Source organism: Bos javanicus, chromosome 1 (assembly GCF_032452875.1).
Source record: "Bos javanicus breed banteng chromosome 1, ARS-OSU_banteng_1.0, whole genome shotgun sequence".
Lineage (NCBI taxonomy): Eukaryota > Metazoa > Chordata > Mammalia > Artiodactyla > Bovidae > Bos > Bos javanicus.
Window position 1 is genome coordinate 126,112,762 of NC_083868.1, and position 18,741 is coordinate 126,131,502.

The window sequence follows — 18,741 nt, forward strand, 5'->3', positions numbered from 1 at the left end:
TTTATCGAGCTCATCTTTGCACAAAATGTTCCTTTGGTATCTCTGATTTTCTTGAAGAGATCCCTAGTCTTTCTCATTGTGTTGTTTTCCTCTATTTCTTTGCATTGATCGCTGAAGAAGTCTTTCTTATCTCTTCTTGCTATTCTTTGGAACTCTGCATTCAGACGTTTATATCTTTCCTTTTCTCCTTTGCGTTTCGCTTCTCCTCTTTTCACAGCTATATATAAGGCCTCCCCAGACAGCCATTTTGCTTTTTTGCATTTCTTTTCTATGGGGATGGTCTTGATCCCTGTCTCCTGTACAATGTCACAAACCTCATTCCATAGTTCATCAGGCACTCTATCTATCAGATCTAGGCCCTTAAATCTATTTCTCATTTCCACTGTATTAAGGGATTTGATTTCGGTCATACCTGAATGGTCGAGTGGTTTTCCCTACTTTCTTCAATTTAAGTCTGAATTTGGCAATAAGGAGTTCATGGTCTGAGCCACAGTCAGCTCCTGGTCTTGTTTTTGCTGACTGTATAGAGCTTCTCCATCTTTGGCTGCAAAGAATATAATCAATCTGATTTCGGTGTTGACCATCTGGTGATTGTCAGGTTTACCAAAGTGTAATTCTCGCTTTTAAAATGTATACTTTGATGAGTTTTGCAATCAATCTTCTCCTCCCACCAGATCCTGGTAACCCATAATATAGTTTTGTCTTTTCTAAGATGTCATACTCATGGAATCTCAGCCTGTAGCCTTTTGTGACAAGCTTCCTTAGGTGGCATCGTACTTCTAAGAATCATCTATGTTACTGCATATATCAACAGTTTGTTTCTGTGTCAACTTGAGCAGGCTGAATTATGTTTCCCAGAATTCTCTCCATTGTATGCCAACAAGTAGGGTGGGCCCCAAGACACATTTCAGTGTGAAATTTGGAGGGCAGAAGTGGAGCAGCAGGCATTTGGGATTTTTTTCCAGGCCCTTTCATAGTTGACACATGTTGAAACTTATCTCCTGGATCAACTGGTTGGTGAGGGGCAGCAGCCAGGACTATAACTGTTTCACTTTTCCTTAGACTGTCCTTCAGTTTCTCTGATTCCTGGGCCAAGTGTGTTCATCAATGTGCCAAAGGGTAACTTCTCCCACAGGATACCCACATCATCAAGGCTGGAGACAGTGACAAGTGACATGGGTCTCAGTCCATCCTCATGGGTTCTAGCTTGTCTGTGTTTCCTCCACTTTGACATCTGTCTTCCTCTCCCAACAGCCTACCCTATGAACTTCAAGCTCCAGAATTAGATACAAAAACAGAGCTGGAGACTACTTATCCAATCCAATAATTGTGTGATGTCAAATCCCTGTGAACAAATCACTCACACATACAGGTGTGCCTGCAAATATCTTAGTAGTTCTGCTTCTCTGGCTGAACTCTGGCTCATACAATGCCTTTTTATTGCTGAGAAGATATCCACTGTATGGATGTATGATTTACTTATCCATTCACCAGCTTAAGGGCATTCAGTTGTTTTCAACTTGGGATCTTGAATAAAGTTGCAATAAATACTCATATACAGGGTGTTTGTATAGACATATCATTTCAAAATATTGTATTTACAAACATAAGAAGGAATAGCTACAAGAGTTAAACGTGATTGCCACCACAGGGAGGAAGGGATATATAAGGGTCTGATGTTACACTTTGAATTTTAGAACTTTGTTGCCATAATTAAAAAAAAAAATCAGGGACCCGTGCACTTTAAAAGAGAGAATTTTATGATATGTGAATTATATCTCAAAGTATATAATAATATAATGAACAGACTCTGCCAATTTATAATCTAATGTCAAGTTTTATTTACTTTTCTTACAATATGCTGTCATTCAAAATATACCTCATAAGTAACTCATGCATACAGTAGGCACTCTATAAATATTTTGATTTAATAATTAGATATTTTTTAGAATGACTAAAAACCCTGATGTAAAATCCCAATTGGGAAGTGCATAATCCCATCATAGACAAAATATATAACTTTACAATAAACATTTTTATAAGAATTTGCCCAAAAGAGGGAACACTTACAATTTAGAAATTAAAAAATAAAAAGTAAAAAGCAGACGAAACACAATACTATTTCAACATGATCCCTGGATTGGTGGTACTTACAGACCAAGGGCTACCCGCACCCTGTGGCCTTAAGACCATCAGACATTCAGTTAAGAAGATAATTGTATATACATAATAACGTCTTAACTGGAAATGCTGCAAGAATATATAAGCAGTACCCTATGAAAAATGTTATCTATATCCCTTATATGAACACAGGAAAAAATTTAAATATATATTTTATTCTCCTATTTAAAAAGTCAATGCTTTTTATTCTAAGCGTCAAGAATGAGCAACAAGTAAGCATGAAGTCACTTTTATAGCAGCTCTGCTAAATCCTGGGGAATTCTTTGGGAGACAAGATCAAGAACCTTAGTTCAAAAATATGACAAATCCTTACATTAAAAGGTCTTTCAGTGTTTACAAAAACGAAACAGGCTGTGACCAAACATGCTAAAGAATTATCTTCTAAGTCCTTATTTTGAGTTAGCTTTATAACTAGGAACATTCACTCCAACTTGAAAAAAAATTACATCACTACTGTGATAATAAAAAAAATAAAAGCCAATAAATACCTAATTTCACAGAAGCAGTTGTGCAAACTTATAAACATAATCAAATACTCCATAGCTATAAAATGAAAGTCTACTAACTATATTTTTCAAAAGCTATATAATTCTATAAAAATTTAAATATGTGGACTATCAATAAATGAAAATGTATATATAAAATACTATTAAGTGAAAAAAAGAAAAATTAAAGATATAAAGTGATTACAACCATGTAAAAGTAAATATATTACAATAACAAATTCATTGAAGTGAATTTAATGTATAGACCCATAAATAGATTCAAATATTCATTAGAGCTTTATCTTTGCTGCTTAAGATTATAACAAAAGAACAAAACAGAATACTGTTTTAGGCAAACCTATATTTTGAAACAACAATACTGAACTATATGTAAACTCCTAAAACAAAGATTTTTAAAAACGTGACTTCTGTATCTCAAGTGTGTCACATGAAAGATCAGTCCACCTTTGCTGATCTTCATTTTTACAAAACCTTCTGGCAATAGTTAAGACAGTTCTAACTGCACTTCTTAAGCAGAAAGGAAAAAATTAAGCACTATTTAAACAAGAAAACTAAATAGCATGCTAACAAAATCTATCTACTCAATCTGTTTTACTCCTGCAAAAAGCCACTGACAGGTTTTAAAAAAACTAATCCCATATACATACTTTACATAACATATATTTATGCTATAAATATTTCAAAGAATGGCTTTTACATAATTCTTTATTTCAATATATATCTTATTAATTTAATTGTAAGTTATGCAAATGCAGTCTTTTAGATTTATAATATTGAAAATTATTCTCTACACGATTTAGAAAATGGCTAATTTCTTGGATAAAACATAGCATATTTTGAAGTCCGAAAGCCAAGTAAATCCCTTATTTCATTTCGGAACTTTGACAGATCTTGGCGCAGTTCGTTTAGATTTTCCACAGTGGCCTGATCTGTGCTTTGCATCTTCTGTCTCATGGAAGTCAAGTAGCGATGCACCAGACAGCACATCACTTTCTGGTAGTTTTCATCTCTCTTTTGCTTCAAGTTTCTCCATTCCTTCAAAACAAAGTGATACGATACTAATAACGTACGTAAGAAAATACTTAAATGAGGTGAATTTTTAAAAAAGTTTACAGATACAAATACATATTTGTAATGCTTTATTAGATGATATTTTTTAATATTCAACATGTTTCAAATAAATATGCCCTGCATATTTGTTTTACTCACTTACCTGTATGCTTATCTTAGTTTAAAATCCTTAGTTTATAGTAGGGATTAGCAAACTTACGACCCACAGGCCAAATATGGCCCACTTCTTATATCTGACGGCCTATGAGCGAAGAGTGGCTTTTAAGGATGAACATGTGTAACTAACTTGATGATGGGGAAAACTAACTTTGAACCCCGATTAAACAAAATGGGTTATTCCAAAATAGAATTCCACTCTTTTCATTAATGGACCTATATTATATATAAAGAAGTATTACTCAATTATTGTTTTAATTTCATCAATAAAAGTTTTATGGAAATTTGTTTTCTTTCTTGTTATATTACTACCCACATAAAATCTGTAATTTTGTCATGGCCCACAAAATCTAAAATATTAATTATCTGGTCTTTTACAGAAAAGGTTTGCCAACTTCTGGTTTATAGCAACATGGATTGAATTATTCATATATTAAACAACTTTCAAAAAGAATGAAAAAAATATGAGTTCACTCTGGGAGTCACTCTTTATTTATGCTGACAGGCTAGATATCTTGAATATTTTCCTTGTTCTAAAACTGTGAGATGAGAATTCATGAAAAAAAAATCACACCTCTCTTGCATTTTCAGTAAATATTTATTGAATCCGTACTTTATGATAGGTTCTATGCCATGCATTAGGGATACAGGATTAGCCCCTGTTTTCTTAAGCGGTTTTGCTAATTCCTTTATGACTACAACAAATTAGTATAAAACAGCATAAATCTTAGCCCTTAGGACTCTGTATATTTATGCTTTAGGAAACATCTGAAATTACGAATTATTAAAATTATCATGTTGCAGTTCAAATATCTAACTTCTTACCTTCAAGCTGTTCTGCCGTTTAACCTTGCCTTTTGATGTATGAGAGCAAATCCACTTACTCAGGCTACTAATCATATAGCAGATAGTCTTTGGCGAAGGAATGATGTTGAAAGGTGGGGGTAATGTACATTTGTCATCAAAGTAGCTAAGCCACAATTTTGCTCGTGCAAACTTCCATTCTTTGTCTTCATGATTCTATAAGAGGCAAATGAAAAACTAACACAGGATATGATTAGGCATGCATACACACGTACATACATGGTGGGACTGGTATGCACTGCTTAAAACTGTTCAAATGTTTCCACACCTTGGAGGTAAAAATTTTGTTCCAGACTTGCAATTAATATACATTATTTACATTTTAAAACGATTTACATTTAATTTTTAAAAGATACTAATTCTTAATTCTTTTAAATCTTTGGTTGTCTTACCTACTATATACATTTGGTATGACCTGAAGAGAATATAAACATTTTATAAGAATGAATACTTACTGCTATCAACTGAAAACTTTTATGAAGCATTGCCACCAGCAGCTTGGTAAGTACTATCACAACCACAACGTTGTATGTCCCAACAATAACAGCTCCGACGAAGGACTGTAATTCTTCTCCATAGCTAAATCTTGTGACAAAGATTGCCACATGTGCTAAGGAGAAAATATACCAGAACAAAGCAAAGCAAGTGCCGATGAACCTGTCAAGACAATTATATTTCTATTTGAAAGGCATTCTAAGACGCTTTTTAGCAAAGATAAAGAATTTATTAATACAACATTACATAAAGAATAGATATTTTGTAAAATAACTAAGGATGGACCCAGCATCACAGATACTATAAACAAGGAAACAAACTCAAAAGGAAGACAAACCATTTCTGTTTAATCTCTTACTACTGTTCTTTCACAACACAGCAGCCTATGATCCTATTAATACTTAAGAGGACCGTGCCACTTCTTTATTCAAAAACTTCAAATGGCTCTCGAGCTCCAATGCCCAAAGTCCATACAAGAGCCAACAAGGTCCTACGTGATCCTACTACCTTTCCTTTTTCCCCTTCCTTTTTTTCTTTGAAGTATAGTTGATTAACCCCACCTTCTTCTCCCCTTTGGTAACCATAGGTTTGTTTTCTATGTCTGTGAATCTCTATCCTGTTCAGCATATGCATTCATTTGTATCATGTTTTAGATGCCACAATACATTATATAGTATTTGTCTCTGACTTATTTCACTAAACATAGTATTACCCAGGTCGATGCACATTGTTGCAAATGGCAGAATTTCATTTTTATGGTTGAGTAACACTCCAGTGTGTGTGTGTGTGTGTGTGTGTGTACACACCCCATTTTCTTAATCCATTCATCTATTGATGGTCCTTTACCATAGGGCTCATATACATTGGCCTATATCTACTTGTTTCAAACTGACAGTCATTTAAGTTCAAACACATTCTAAAAGATCTACACTTTTTGTACCCACTCACCCACAGTTTTTGATGTCATATTTTACATCTTCATGATTATCTCTCAACTGTTTACTGTATTTATAGTTGCTTTTATATTTTTTCTTTTAATCTATCACTTTTTAAAGTGATCTTCAATCCTTACTCTATACCTGCCTTTCCTAGTGGGATTTTCCCTTTCCTATAGATTCTTATTTCTTTTCCATTTAGAGAAGACCCTTCAACATTTCTTTTAGGGTAGGTTCCATATTGATGAATTCTTTTAGTTTTTGATGCTTTGTTATCTCTCTTACTATTCTAAATGATGATCTTGCTGGGTAGAGTATCCTAAGTTATAGGTTTTTCCCTCTCAGCACTGAATAAATCATGACTCTCCCTATCATCTGCAAAGTTTCTGCAGAGAAATCAGCTGATAACCTTATGCAGTTCCCTTGTATATGCCTATTTTTCTCTTGATGCCTTTGGAATTCTAACTTTTGCTACGTTACTTATGATATGTCTTGATGTGGGTCTGTTTGGTTTCCTCTTTCTTGGGACCCTCTGTGCTTCCTGTACCTGGATATCAGTTTCCTTCTTCAGGTTTGGGAAATTTTCTGGCGTAGTGTCTTCAAATACATTTTCAATCCCTTTCTCGCTGTCTCCTAGAACTATTATGTGAATGCTTATTTGCTTAATGTTATCCTAGAAATCTAGTGGACTGCTTTTACTTTTTTTCCCTTTGTCTTCCTTTCTGCTGTTCTGAATGGGTAATTTCCATTATTCCATCTTCTAAACCACTTATGAGTTCTTCTGTGTCACACAGTCTGCTATTTAGTGTTTTTTTTATTTCAGATATTTAATTGCCTATCTTTGTTTTAATATTTATAATTGATTGATAATGTTTTACAATATTGGTTTGATTTCTGTCATACATAAACATGAATTAACCATAGGTGTACATACTGAATTGCTTATTTGAGTCTTTTTTTATATTTTCTAGTTCCTTGCTAAAATGATCTTTGTTTAGATATGTTCTCTTGATGTAAACTAATTTAGTTAGGATTTTTATTACCAATGATTTGAATTCTTTATCTGGTTAATTATTTCTGTTTGATTATCTTTTCAAGGTTTTCCTCTTTCTCAAGAGTAGTTCCTCTGCCTTTTCATTTTACTTAACTTTCTCTGCCTCTATGAATTTAGATGGAACAGTTGCCTACTGTGGTCTTGAAGAGGTGTTCTTATGGGTGTCCCCATAAGATTTGGTGGGATGGCTGGATTTGATGCAAGACACCAGTCTCTCCTCAGGATGTGCTGGCAGCTCTCACCTTGGTGGGGGGAATGGCTGGAGATGGAAGGTCTAGAGCCCATGCAGGGTGTGAGAAGGGACATCTCTCTGCTCAGTGGCCATCACCGCCCTGTGGTCAGGGGTGGGATCTACTCCCAAGCTGCTGGAGTAGAAGCCCTGAGAGTCAATCTGGAGCTGGATCTGCTCCTTTTAAGTGTGTGTGTTTTTTCTTCCCCCCACACCAGGATCTTTGCCCCAAAGGAGGGGAGTGCTGAAGCAAGTGGGGCTCGTGTACTTACAGAGTCCCATGCGCTACCTGTCTTAAGTGTCCATGGCTCCGTTCAGATGTGGCCCGTGGTTGTGTTTCTTCCCTGGTCATGGCCACTGAGTGCGGCACTGTGGTGTGGAGCGAGTGGGGCCAGAGCATTCACTCAGATTGGATTTGGGCACACAGCAAGGTGGTCACAGGAAACCCAGAAGCTATGCTGCTGTCAAAACTATGGATTGCTTCCAGAGTGCCCCTGGAGTAAGCTGCAACAACAGCGACTACCTCCTCCCCTGGGCTACACTCCAGGACTGAGTTGCCTCTGTGTCTCAAGAGTCTTTTCCCAGGTCCTGATGCCCTAGATCCAGGGACACGCTGTGAGGTAGAATGAGCAGCGCTGGGGTATTCACTCAGTTCAGGCTGGGGAGAGCAGTGAGCTGGTCAGAGGAAACCTGGCAGCCACTTGGGCAGACCTCCCTCTCCCCTAGCCAGGGGCAAGCCAGCACCTGCACTCCTCATGAGTTGGAGTCCAGGCTTCTCCAGTCTTTCTATGTGTCCCAGGGATTCTCCAAACAACCAGCTAAGGCAGCTTGTCTCCTATGCATAAAACCCAGACTAGGAGAGTCTGTGACTTGACCCACTCACTCCCCAGGGTAAGTGTCCACCTGTGTAATCTCCCTTTTCCTTTGAATCCCCCCGTAGGGGTACAGGTCCTGATCAATCACCTTCTCATCCTACCCAATTACCTGTGTACCTTTCTTACAGCCTTGGTTGTATTGGAGTCCTTCTGCCCATTTCTAGCTGGCTTTCACTGAGAATTATTCCACATGTAGATGCATTTTTGATATGTTTGTGGAAGGCGGTGAGCTCCATGTCCTCTTATTCTCCCATCTTGATCTGCTTTATTCCCCATTGAAAATTTAAGTATTAGTTGCTCAGTTATGAGCAACTCAGTCATGAGCTGAGTCATGAGTTTTGACCCCATGGACTATAGCCTGCCAGGCTCCTCTGCCCATGGGATTCTTCAGGCAAGAATACTGGAGTGGGTTGCCTTCCCTTCTCCAGGGGATATTCCCGACCCAGGGACTGAATCCAGGTCTCCTCCATTGCAGGAAGATTCTCTACTGTCTGAGCTACCAGGGAAGCTCAATTCCGCATTACCTTCCTGAGTCAATCTACAACTCTTCCTCTGATTCACTACATACCATCTAGACTTCTGGCTTTTCCTTGAGCATGCTAGTTACACTCTCATCTCAGGGCGTTTGCCTTTGCCATTCCCTTATCTGCCAGCTCTCTTCCTCCAGATTCTTCTTCATGACTTGATCCTTCACCAGCTTCATATCTTTACTTGAATGTCATCTTTTGTGAGGGCTTCCCTAACCTCCTATCTAACTAAAGCTACACACCCTCTTATACAAAAATCCTCCTTGGCCCAAGCTTTCCTTGGGCTATTGGTCCTTATCAATATTATATAATATCAGTTCAGTTCATGTCCGACTCTTTGCGACCCCATGAGCTGAGCACATCTGGCTTCCCTGTCCACTATCTCCCTAAGTTTGCTCAAACTCATGTCCATTGAGTCGGTAATGCTACCTAAACATCTCATCTTCTGCTGCCTCTTTCTCCTTTTGCCTTCAGTCTTTCCCAATCTTTCTCCAATGAGTCAGCTCTTCCCATCAGGTGGCCAATACTGCAGCTTCTGCTTCAGCATCAGTCCTTCCAGTGAATATTCAGGACTGATTTCCTTTAGGATGGACTGACTGGATTTCCTTGCAGTCCAAGGGACTCTCAAGAGTCTTCTCCAACACCACAGTTCAAAAATCAACTTTTCAGCATTCAGCTTTCTTAATGGTCCAACTCTCACATCCATACGTGACTACTGGAAAAACCATAGCTTTGACTAGACAGACCACTGTCGGCAAAGTAATGTCTCTGCTTTGTAATATGCTATCTAGGTTTGTCATAGCTTTTCTTCCAAGGAGCAAGTGTCTTTTAATTTCATGGCTTATTCTTATTTTTACTGCCTGTATCACCTCACCAGGAAATAAACTCCATGAGAGTAGCTTCTGTTCACTGATACTTCATTTCTTTAGCACTTAGAACAGTGTCTGGCATATTGAAGGTGTTTGTTGTTGATGAGTATCAAATGATTCATGACAAGTAAGTATTTCTTATTCAAAAGGCGTATCTTAAAGAAAATATGAAGTTCTAGTTCTATAGGTATGAATTCACACGTAACAGGGCAGAAAGAAATATGTTTACTAAAAATTTAAAAGACACTCACGAATGGAAGGTGTCATTGCTTTGCTGTTCACAGAATATGCCTACACAGTCCTTCTGTTCTTTGGGAGTGTAGCCTTTATCATACAGTTGTGTCAGCCCAATTGTGAAAGAAAACAAAACAAGAAGAAACATTCCAAGAAATTTTCCAAAATCTTGTAACATCTGTCCCATTGAAATCTGTGGAAATATTACATAGGTGTTCATTAAAATCATCTGGAAAACAAAAATATGAAAAACTAAATGACCAGGCAAGAAAATATATGATCCACAAGGCTATTCCTCTTTTTCCCCTGTGAGATATTTGGCACTTTTAAACATCAAAAACCCAGTTACCAGACAAAAAGCCATTCTGATCATGCCAGCACTGTGAGTGTTAGATGGTATATTTCTTGAATCTGGACCGAGTCTGCAGAAGATAGTCTTGCTATGAAGGCAGAGGAAAAGGCATGGAAATGGAAGAAAAGGCCTAATTTGCAAGTGATGAAAGGAAAATTTCTTGCTAAAACCTAAAGGGAAATAAATGCTTACATTTATAGTTTCATAAAGTTTACAAATACAAAACCATTTTGACATTAAGTTTTCAAATTTTGTAACCAATTCTAAACCACTTCTTAAAGAACAGCATTTCCTCCTTGAGGACTGACCTAATCTCTGTTGCCAGGGTGATGAATTTTCATTTGAGGTCTATTAAGAAAAAAGTATATGAGTTAAGTCAAATGAGAGGGTCTAATATTTGTATGTGAGTATCTTTTGTAATTTAGATATGTGTAGCGCATCTGGCAATGGCACCCCACTCCAGTACTCTTGCCTGGAAAATCCCATGGTCAGAGGATCCTGGTAGGCTACAGTCCATAGGGCTGCCAAGAGTCGGTCATGACTGAGTGACTTCACTTTCACTTTTCACTTTCATGCAGTGGAGAAGGAAATGGCAACCCACTCCAGTGTTCTTGCCTGGAGAATCCCAGGGATGTGGAAGCCTGGTGGGCTGCCGTCTATGGGGTTGCACAGAGTCGGACACGACTGAAGCAACTTAGCAGCAGCGCCATCTGGAAGCTTTATTCAAGCCTAATTTCATTCTCCTTCAATACTCTTTCAAAATCTGGGGAATAGGTGCTTTTCATAAATTCCATACAAATTTGGAGACTAATTTAACATAACCTTTTGACCCTGAAATTCTATGCCTAGGAATTTAGCCCATAGGAAGTACACAAAGATGCATTACATACAAGGATTTTCAGTGGAGCATTGTAGCAAAAATTAGAACATTCTAAAGCTGTTGTTACAAAGAATGGAGTTCAATGTGGTGACGTAGAAAGGTACCTAGAAAATATTACGTCAAAAAAAGCAAGGTACATGATAGTATTATAACAGCTATTTTTTAAAGAATAGATCAAATATATTTTTTCATATAGATAAAGTTTGATATGCACAGGAAATTCCTGAAAGTTTACACAAGAAACCATTAACAGTGCCTACCTATAGGACTAGAGGTGTGGAAGGCAGACTTTCTCACTTTACACTCCTTTGAATCTTCTTTGCTATATGCATTTTTTAAGATAAAAAAAACTTAGTGTTTAGAAATAATCCTTCCTCAAATGTAACCAGGTCAAATTTATATAGTTTGTTAATCCAACTTCAAATAAAATTCTGAACTGCCTCAAGCCTGCCAACATAACATATGCCAGTTGCCAATGTTAAAAACAGTAGGAGCAGGCAAGTGGCCAAGCCCCTCCAGCCTACTAAAGGGAGCCAGCTAATTAAGTAGAAGAGGTGCTAAAATTTTCAGGCACAGCACAAGCTAGTGTTTCAGGCAACTTGGAGTGGAGAGGTCCACCAGGCCTGATGTCTGTGCATTTGATCAGCATGTGCTAGTTTTCAAAATCTCATGCTTCCCTCACTTGGCCCTCTTGCAAAATTCTGATGGAAGAAACAGAGAGCTTTTAGAATTGGAAAGCTCAAACTGTGTGAGAAAGAGAAGAAATCCATTTCTCTCTTCATCAAGGATAGCTTTATTATGTCATTTTGGAAAGAAATCATTTATTCAGATTATAAGTGCTTAGAATAAAGCCATGTCATGTTAGTAGAGAACCTAATAATGTATGACGGTTAAGAATACAATAACTGCTTTAGATAATGATAGAAAAGACTAAATTTGAAGAAAATTTAGACACTGCGAGCTTAAAGGTAATTTCAAAAATTAAGTCCGAAAGTAAAATTCTTCATTTAATATTACTAAGTTTTAAAGACAAGTGTAATTCAATTTCAGTATCAAGATGAGCAATAATTGATAAGAACACCACAAACTTCATGACTTGTTTTTTAAAAACATGATATTAATCCTTGTGTAAGATGGAAGAACCAAAATTACCTACAGTGGATATCACTGACGTGGACATTAGCTTGAATATGTGAAAGGCAAACATGAAAAGTAGTAAACTAATTTTAGTCTGAGAAATATTACAAGGCTTATTTGTAAAAATAACAATCATGCTTCCTTAAATATTTATTTTATTTATTTAAAACTACTTAGCAGTTTTACTTGAGAAATGTGAACAGTAAGTAGTAAAAAACATAGTAATTTAAAAATTAATATTGAAATTTATACAATAGTATACACAGAAAAATATTTTCCTAGTAATCAGAAAAATGGAAATTAAAGAAAACTACTACGATAATAGAAGGAAAAAGGAGAACACTAAAGCTATGAATGTGATGAACATATTCTTTTTTTGTGACTGAAAATTAATACATCCTTTTATATACAAATACCGAGGCACCATGAGAATCCTATCTTTTAATAGGTTAATACTACTTTTAAGATGTATTATCTAGGAGCCCACCAAGGCTCTTTTGTCCATGGAATTCTCCAGGCAAGAACACTGCAGTGGGTAGCCATTTCCTTCTCCAGGGGATCCTCCCAACCCAGGGACTGAACCTGGGTCTTATGCATTGCAGGCAGACTCTTTACCATCTGAGCCACCAGGGAAGCCCAAGACATCCTTATGTGTGCTCTGTCACTCAGTCGTGTCCAACTCTTTGTGACCCCATGGACTGCAGCCCACCAGGCTCCTCTGTCCATGGGGTTTTCCAGGCAGAATAGTGGAGTGGGTTGTCATTTCCTATTCCAGGGGAATCTTCCCGACCCAGGGATCAAACCCAAGTCTCTTGTGTCTCCTGCATTGGCAGGCGGGTTCTTTACCACTGAGCCACCTAGGAAGCCAAGACATCCTTATGAAATAATTTAACATAAGAAAAAGCCTCATGTACAGAGCACTATGTAGAATAGCAGACATATGCTAAATGCCTGATAGAGGAAAGAGTTGATATCATTAGGGTGCATATCATGTGTTAAATTTAAAAAGTTGTTGACAAGAATTACAAAAATAACTTCTAGTCATTCTTCCAAATCTTTCTTGAGACAAACCCATAATTATTTGTAGAAAAGTTCTATCTAATCAAGCTGCTGCTGCTGCTGCTAAGTCTCTTCAGTCGTGTCCGACTCTGTGCGACCCCATAGACGGCAGCCCACCAGGCTCCCCCATCCCTGGGATTCTCCAGGCAAGAACACTGGAGTGGGTTGCCATTTCCTTCTCCAATGCATGAAAGTGAAAAGTGAAAGTGAAGTCGCTCAGTCATGTCCGACTCCTCGTGATCCCATGGACTGCAGCCCACTAAGCTCCTCTGTCCATAGGATTTTCCAGGTAAGAGTATTGGAGTGGGGTGCCATTGCCTTCTCCAATCTAATCAAGCTATTCATGCCCAAAACGTCCTTTATATCTGTCAAAATAATCAAAGTGGACTATGTTTTTCACACCATATACAAAAACCTGAAGCCATAAAACTCCTATAAGAAAACACAAGTATGTTTTTTGTCACTGTATGCTTTTTGTCACTGGTCTTAGCAATACATCTTTGGATATGTCGAATGGCAAGGGAGGCAAAAACAAAAATAAATGGAACCTACTGAAACTTAAAACCTTTTGCACAGCAGGGGAAACCATCAACAAAATTAAAAGCCAGCACACTGAATGGGAGAAGATATTTGCAAACAATGTATCTGATAAGGGGTTAATATACAAAATACACAGAGAAATTACAACTCAAGCTTCCTGACTCTCTCTAAGCACCCCCTCAGTCATGCTCCCAAGTCCTTTGTATGTAATCTCTATATTTTTCACTTTATACCAATATTTATGTTTGTCTCTTCTAAGAGTCAATCACTGCTGAATCAGGATCATTTTATATGTCCCATACAGGATAATTCTATAACCTTGATTTGCCTGCTATAGCTCCAGTTCAGAGCTGTCGTCCCAATTTAGTAATGAAAAACATCTTTTCATTCTCCAAAGTGTCTCTATAAGAATAATAAATCATGGTCATTCTAACTAAGGGAGAGAATTAGACTCCTACTATATAATCAGTTATAATAAAAGTCTGTCAGCTTCTAAATTTACAAAAATTTGGAAGGACAAAATGTTAGTGATTTATGTTAAATAATGTTAAATAATGTTAGTTATTTATGGAGATAAATTTAACAGACAACTGCAGGAATCACATAAAAACAGTATCTGATATAGCAGGTTATGTATGTAAAGAAAAAAAGTTACACTTTAGCTAAAGTAGTTAACTTACTGTCAATTTTCCTCACAACTGGGTCAATCTATTTTAAGTGAGTTCCTGGCTTATGATTAACAAAACAGAAAAAAATGTTTTACAAATCTTCTGCACAAAATGATTTAGACTTCTTTCTTGCTAATATGTTATACAAGTCTGTCATGTTAATAAGACTAGTCTGGAAAACAAATGTCTTCATTGGAGAAAATTTTAAAATAAACACCTGAAGATAGGACTCCACGGATTCCTATTCAATTTCTATTTTTCATCCTCTTTCTGACTAACTAGACCTTAGTTTCTCGGGGGCAGTTATGTTCAATTAAGGGCTTCCCAGGTGGCACTAGTGGTAAAGAACCCACCTGCCAATGCAGGAGACATAAGAGACACAGATTCGATCCCTGGGTCGGGAGACCCCTTGGAGGAGGGCAACCCACTCCACTGTTCTTGCCTAGAAAAACCTATAGACAGAGGAGCCTAGTGGGCTACAGTCCACAGGGTTGCAAAGAGTCAGTCACGACAGAAGCAACTTAGTACAGCATGACACGGCACAGCATGCTCAATTAAAAAAGTACTCATCTCTTCAGAGACACAAATAGCCATGTGACCCTATTCTGGCCAATGAGTTATAAGTGAAAGTATCTGGTGGGCCTCAAGGGAAAATAACTGTCCTCTTATTGAAAAAAAGAAAGATAGCAGGCTCATGCTTTCTGCCTTTCCCCTTTTCCCTGCTGAATGCAGACTTGATATAATGACTTGGAGCAGGGAGCCTGCAACCTTGAGAAGCAGTCATACTCTAAACAAGTTTATACATTTGCAAAACTTATCAAACTATCCAGTTAGGATGGGTGCATTTTACTGTATGGAAAATGATACCTTAATAAAGATAATTTTTATTATTTATTTTTTGGCCACACCCCACAACATGTGGGATCAAGTTCCTTGAAAGGGATCAAACCCACACCCCCTGCAATGGGAACAGGGTGTCTTAACCGCTGGATCACCAGGGAAGTCTCGAGATAATTTTTAAAAACTCATTTGCTGGACTAGATCGTAACCTTTTAATATATATTATGATTAACTTATAGACCTTTTTAAAAAAACAGGAACAAAATAAATATTTGTTAGCTTGACTTTAATTATTTGTTAATTCTGTGGCTATGTGAACAATATAAAGTACTCTGCTGGAGGAGGAAAAATACACACCCCAGTTGAAAAGACAAATATCCATTTATGCAGTATTTGTACACACATCTGCAGTTCTTTTGGGAAGAGATTAAGTCAGGAAGACCTGACTCAACTGTTATCAGAAAAAGAAACAAATAATTTACCAAGAAATACTAATATACTTTCTCCTATTTAACCCCTCGTAAAAATCTATAAAGCAGTTTCCAGTATAGAAACCTGGTGACACCACTAGGTTTTAGCTAAGAAACAAACAATGTGCGTGTAAAACACTGCTGACTCCTGGCTAAAACATTTATACAAGATACTAGCGGCAAAATTAAACCGAAATAACATTTAAATAATAGACAAACTAAACCAGTATTTCATAAATCATGTTTTGGAGAAAAAAAAGAGACCTGAGCATGTTTCATGAAAAATGGGTATGATGTTAATTTAGGCGATGATAGTTTGAACAAGGTTAAACAAGTTTCGTTACTTCTTTCTCATAGGCTTTAATGTCATCATGTGTACTGTGAATTCCCAAAAGAGGTTATATGGAATGCAGTGTGTCCCAAACTTATTTCAGTCAGAGCATCTCACAGGACTTGGCTTGAGGGAGCCACATTTCAGGAAACACTGTGAAGGATGACAGCACAAGTCAAATCAAATCAAATTGGGTTTTTCCTACATATTTTGTTTTCATATCTCTGTTGGAGAAGGTAATTATGCATTTTATTTAAAATACCTTCTTTAAAAATATAAAAAAGAATCTAAATTGTTGGTAAATTTTGACTTAAGAAAGATTGAATATTGCTCAGATATCCAGACTTATAAAATAACAGAGTATTACGTAGAGCTGGTCACAAGCAGAGTTGACCCCACCTTTCAAGAACAACCAACTACTAAAATCTACGGGGTACATGCAACCAAGTCTGAGTCCTTTCTTTAGTGTAAAGAGACTCAGAATTTATCCCTGGATTCTCTCAATAATAATCATATTACTTTGAATAAATAAAAGCTTGATTTCCTTAACTGTAAAAGTACCATAAAGTGTAAAGCTAGACTACATAAACTATGAAATTTTTAGCTCTAAATATGTTATTTTCTGGGCTTCCTTCATGGTCCAGTGATTAAGAATCTGCCTGCCAATGCAGGGGACACGGCTTCAATCCCTGCTCCAGGAAGATCCCACATGCCAAGGAGCGACTAAGCCTGAACACAACAACTACGCCTATGCTCTGGAGCCCAGGAGCTGCAGCTACCAAGCCTGCGAGCCGCAACAACTGAGATGGTATGCCTAGAGACTGTGTTCTACAACCAGGGAAACCACCACAGTGAGAGGACCACACTTCTGCAACTAGAGAGTAGCCCCCGCTCGCCACAACCACAGGAAGTCTGCACCTGCACAGGAAGTGTGCATCTAGCACAGCCAAAATAAATAAATCCTAAAGAAATTAAATATGCCCTCTTCTAACTTATTATGTTTAATAGTTATTAAGTAATGTGAGGGAGTATTTTATGAAATATAACTTATTTTCAAAACCATCATAAAGTATGAACTCTGCACAATATTTCCCTTATATTTGTCACTTAAAACTCTAAATGTGAAGTTCATCTTGGTAAAAAGCAAATTTTTATGTCCCTCTACTGTCTGAAGTATTTATTTCAAATACATCCATGTTTGTGGACTTGGGGAAGAGGGACAATGGACCACAACTTAATAAAACTCTGGATACCTAAAAGCAAAGGATTGTCATTCGGCCAGAAACAAAGCAGATGAACACGCTGTTACTTTTCAACTGTTAATTATTTTCAAAAGCAAAATTTAGTTTTGACATCATGAAAAACAATATTCCAGTGGACAAGAAAAAGGTGTAGTAGCTTTAACAAATATTCTTTAAGAAACTGTAACTGCTTACCTGTAATGGACCCAAGATAGAGCTTGTTGTATACATAAAAAAGAGACGAAGATAACTCAGAACGTTGGCAAATGCAAAAAGTCCCTCTGCCACCAGTGTAGGGTGGAACGCATCCCAGTCCTTCCGATCCGCAAAATCATGAAACTAAGATTAGGAGGAAAAAGCCAAAGGTAAGTGGCTCTCTCAACTTAGGAAAATAAAAACAAATACTCTGACCGTTTAAAGAAAACCATATCGTGTCTCCTTATGGCAGAACTCCATTTATGTTTCATAAACTTCTCTTTTAATAGAAATAACATTGTTTTAAATAAATAGATAATTTCTACACATGTGTAGCAATATTGTGTTCCATGAAGAGCTTTTCTCAGAAATTCTCAGGCTTTAAAAGACGAAATAATTTTTTAAAGACAGTCATTAAACTTTTTATGAATGAAATTTTTGCTAGTCTTTCTTAAATTCCGCAACACAAGCTTGAAATTCATTAACTTTCACATTAAATTAAGCTAGCTACTTGACTCAAGATTCTACAATGTACCATAGCTCTTCTCCCTTCCAAACAAGAACAAAAAGGGTGTATTATTATACCTGGACACAGAGTAACCACATGTTTCAACTGCCTGGGACACTCCCAGATTACATACCAGTTTTCCTGGCCTAATTATTAATTGTGCTTTTCTTCATTTGTGTGTCTTAGTTTGAAATAATAAAATTATATGGGTACCCTGCTTCTATAGGGTAGTCTAAGAGACCAGTCTAAAAAAGGGACCAGTCTAAAAAAACCAATGACCATCAACCTCTCTATCCAACCGTTTCTCTATAAGTGATCAATTTTTATTTTCTTAATAACCTCTCAACTCTGGTCATTGAACATACCTAATAAACATGTTCTGTACTAATACTCAAATACACGAATAGAGTTTTTAATAAAGTGGTATAAGAAAATCAGTTTGTTTTCTCTCTAGTCTGTAAATTAGCCAAAACTCAAAAAATATTATATAATAGTTCCTTGAATGTGACACCTCAGAATTCTAA

At 36.9% G+C, this 18,741-nt stretch overlaps 1 protein-coding gene across 9 annotated transcripts in view; it reads right to left on the reverse strand.

Annotated features, from left to right (window-relative positions):
* Nucleotides 1-1,817: 1,817 nt before the first annotated feature.
* TRPC1 (transient receptor potential cation channel subfamily C member 1) overlaps nucleotides 1,818-18,741 on the reverse strand; it is a 61,844-nt gene continuing 44,920 nt past the window's right edge. For 7 of the 9 annotated variants that reach the window (XM_061419483.1, XM_061419475.1, XM_061419517.1 and 4 more), the window contains 5 exons: nucleotides 17,710-17,853; nucleotides 10,014-10,225; nucleotides 5,234-5,435; nucleotides 4,740-4,934; nucleotides 1,818-3,722 (listed from right to left, as the gene is read on the reverse strand). In XM_061419483.1, coding sequence (XP_061275467.1) covers nucleotides 3,495-3,722; nucleotides 4,740-4,934; nucleotides 5,234-5,435; nucleotides 10,014-10,225; nucleotides 17,710-17,853 — 981 coding nt within the window. In that variant the 3' untranslated portion in view covers nucleotides 1,818-3,494. The remainder of the gene's footprint in view (nucleotides 3,723-4,739; nucleotides 4,935-5,233; nucleotides 5,436-10,013; nucleotides 10,226-17,709; nucleotides 17,854-18,741) is intronic. The other 2 variants (XM_061419497.1, XM_061419488.1) reach the window with 1 other exon arrangement.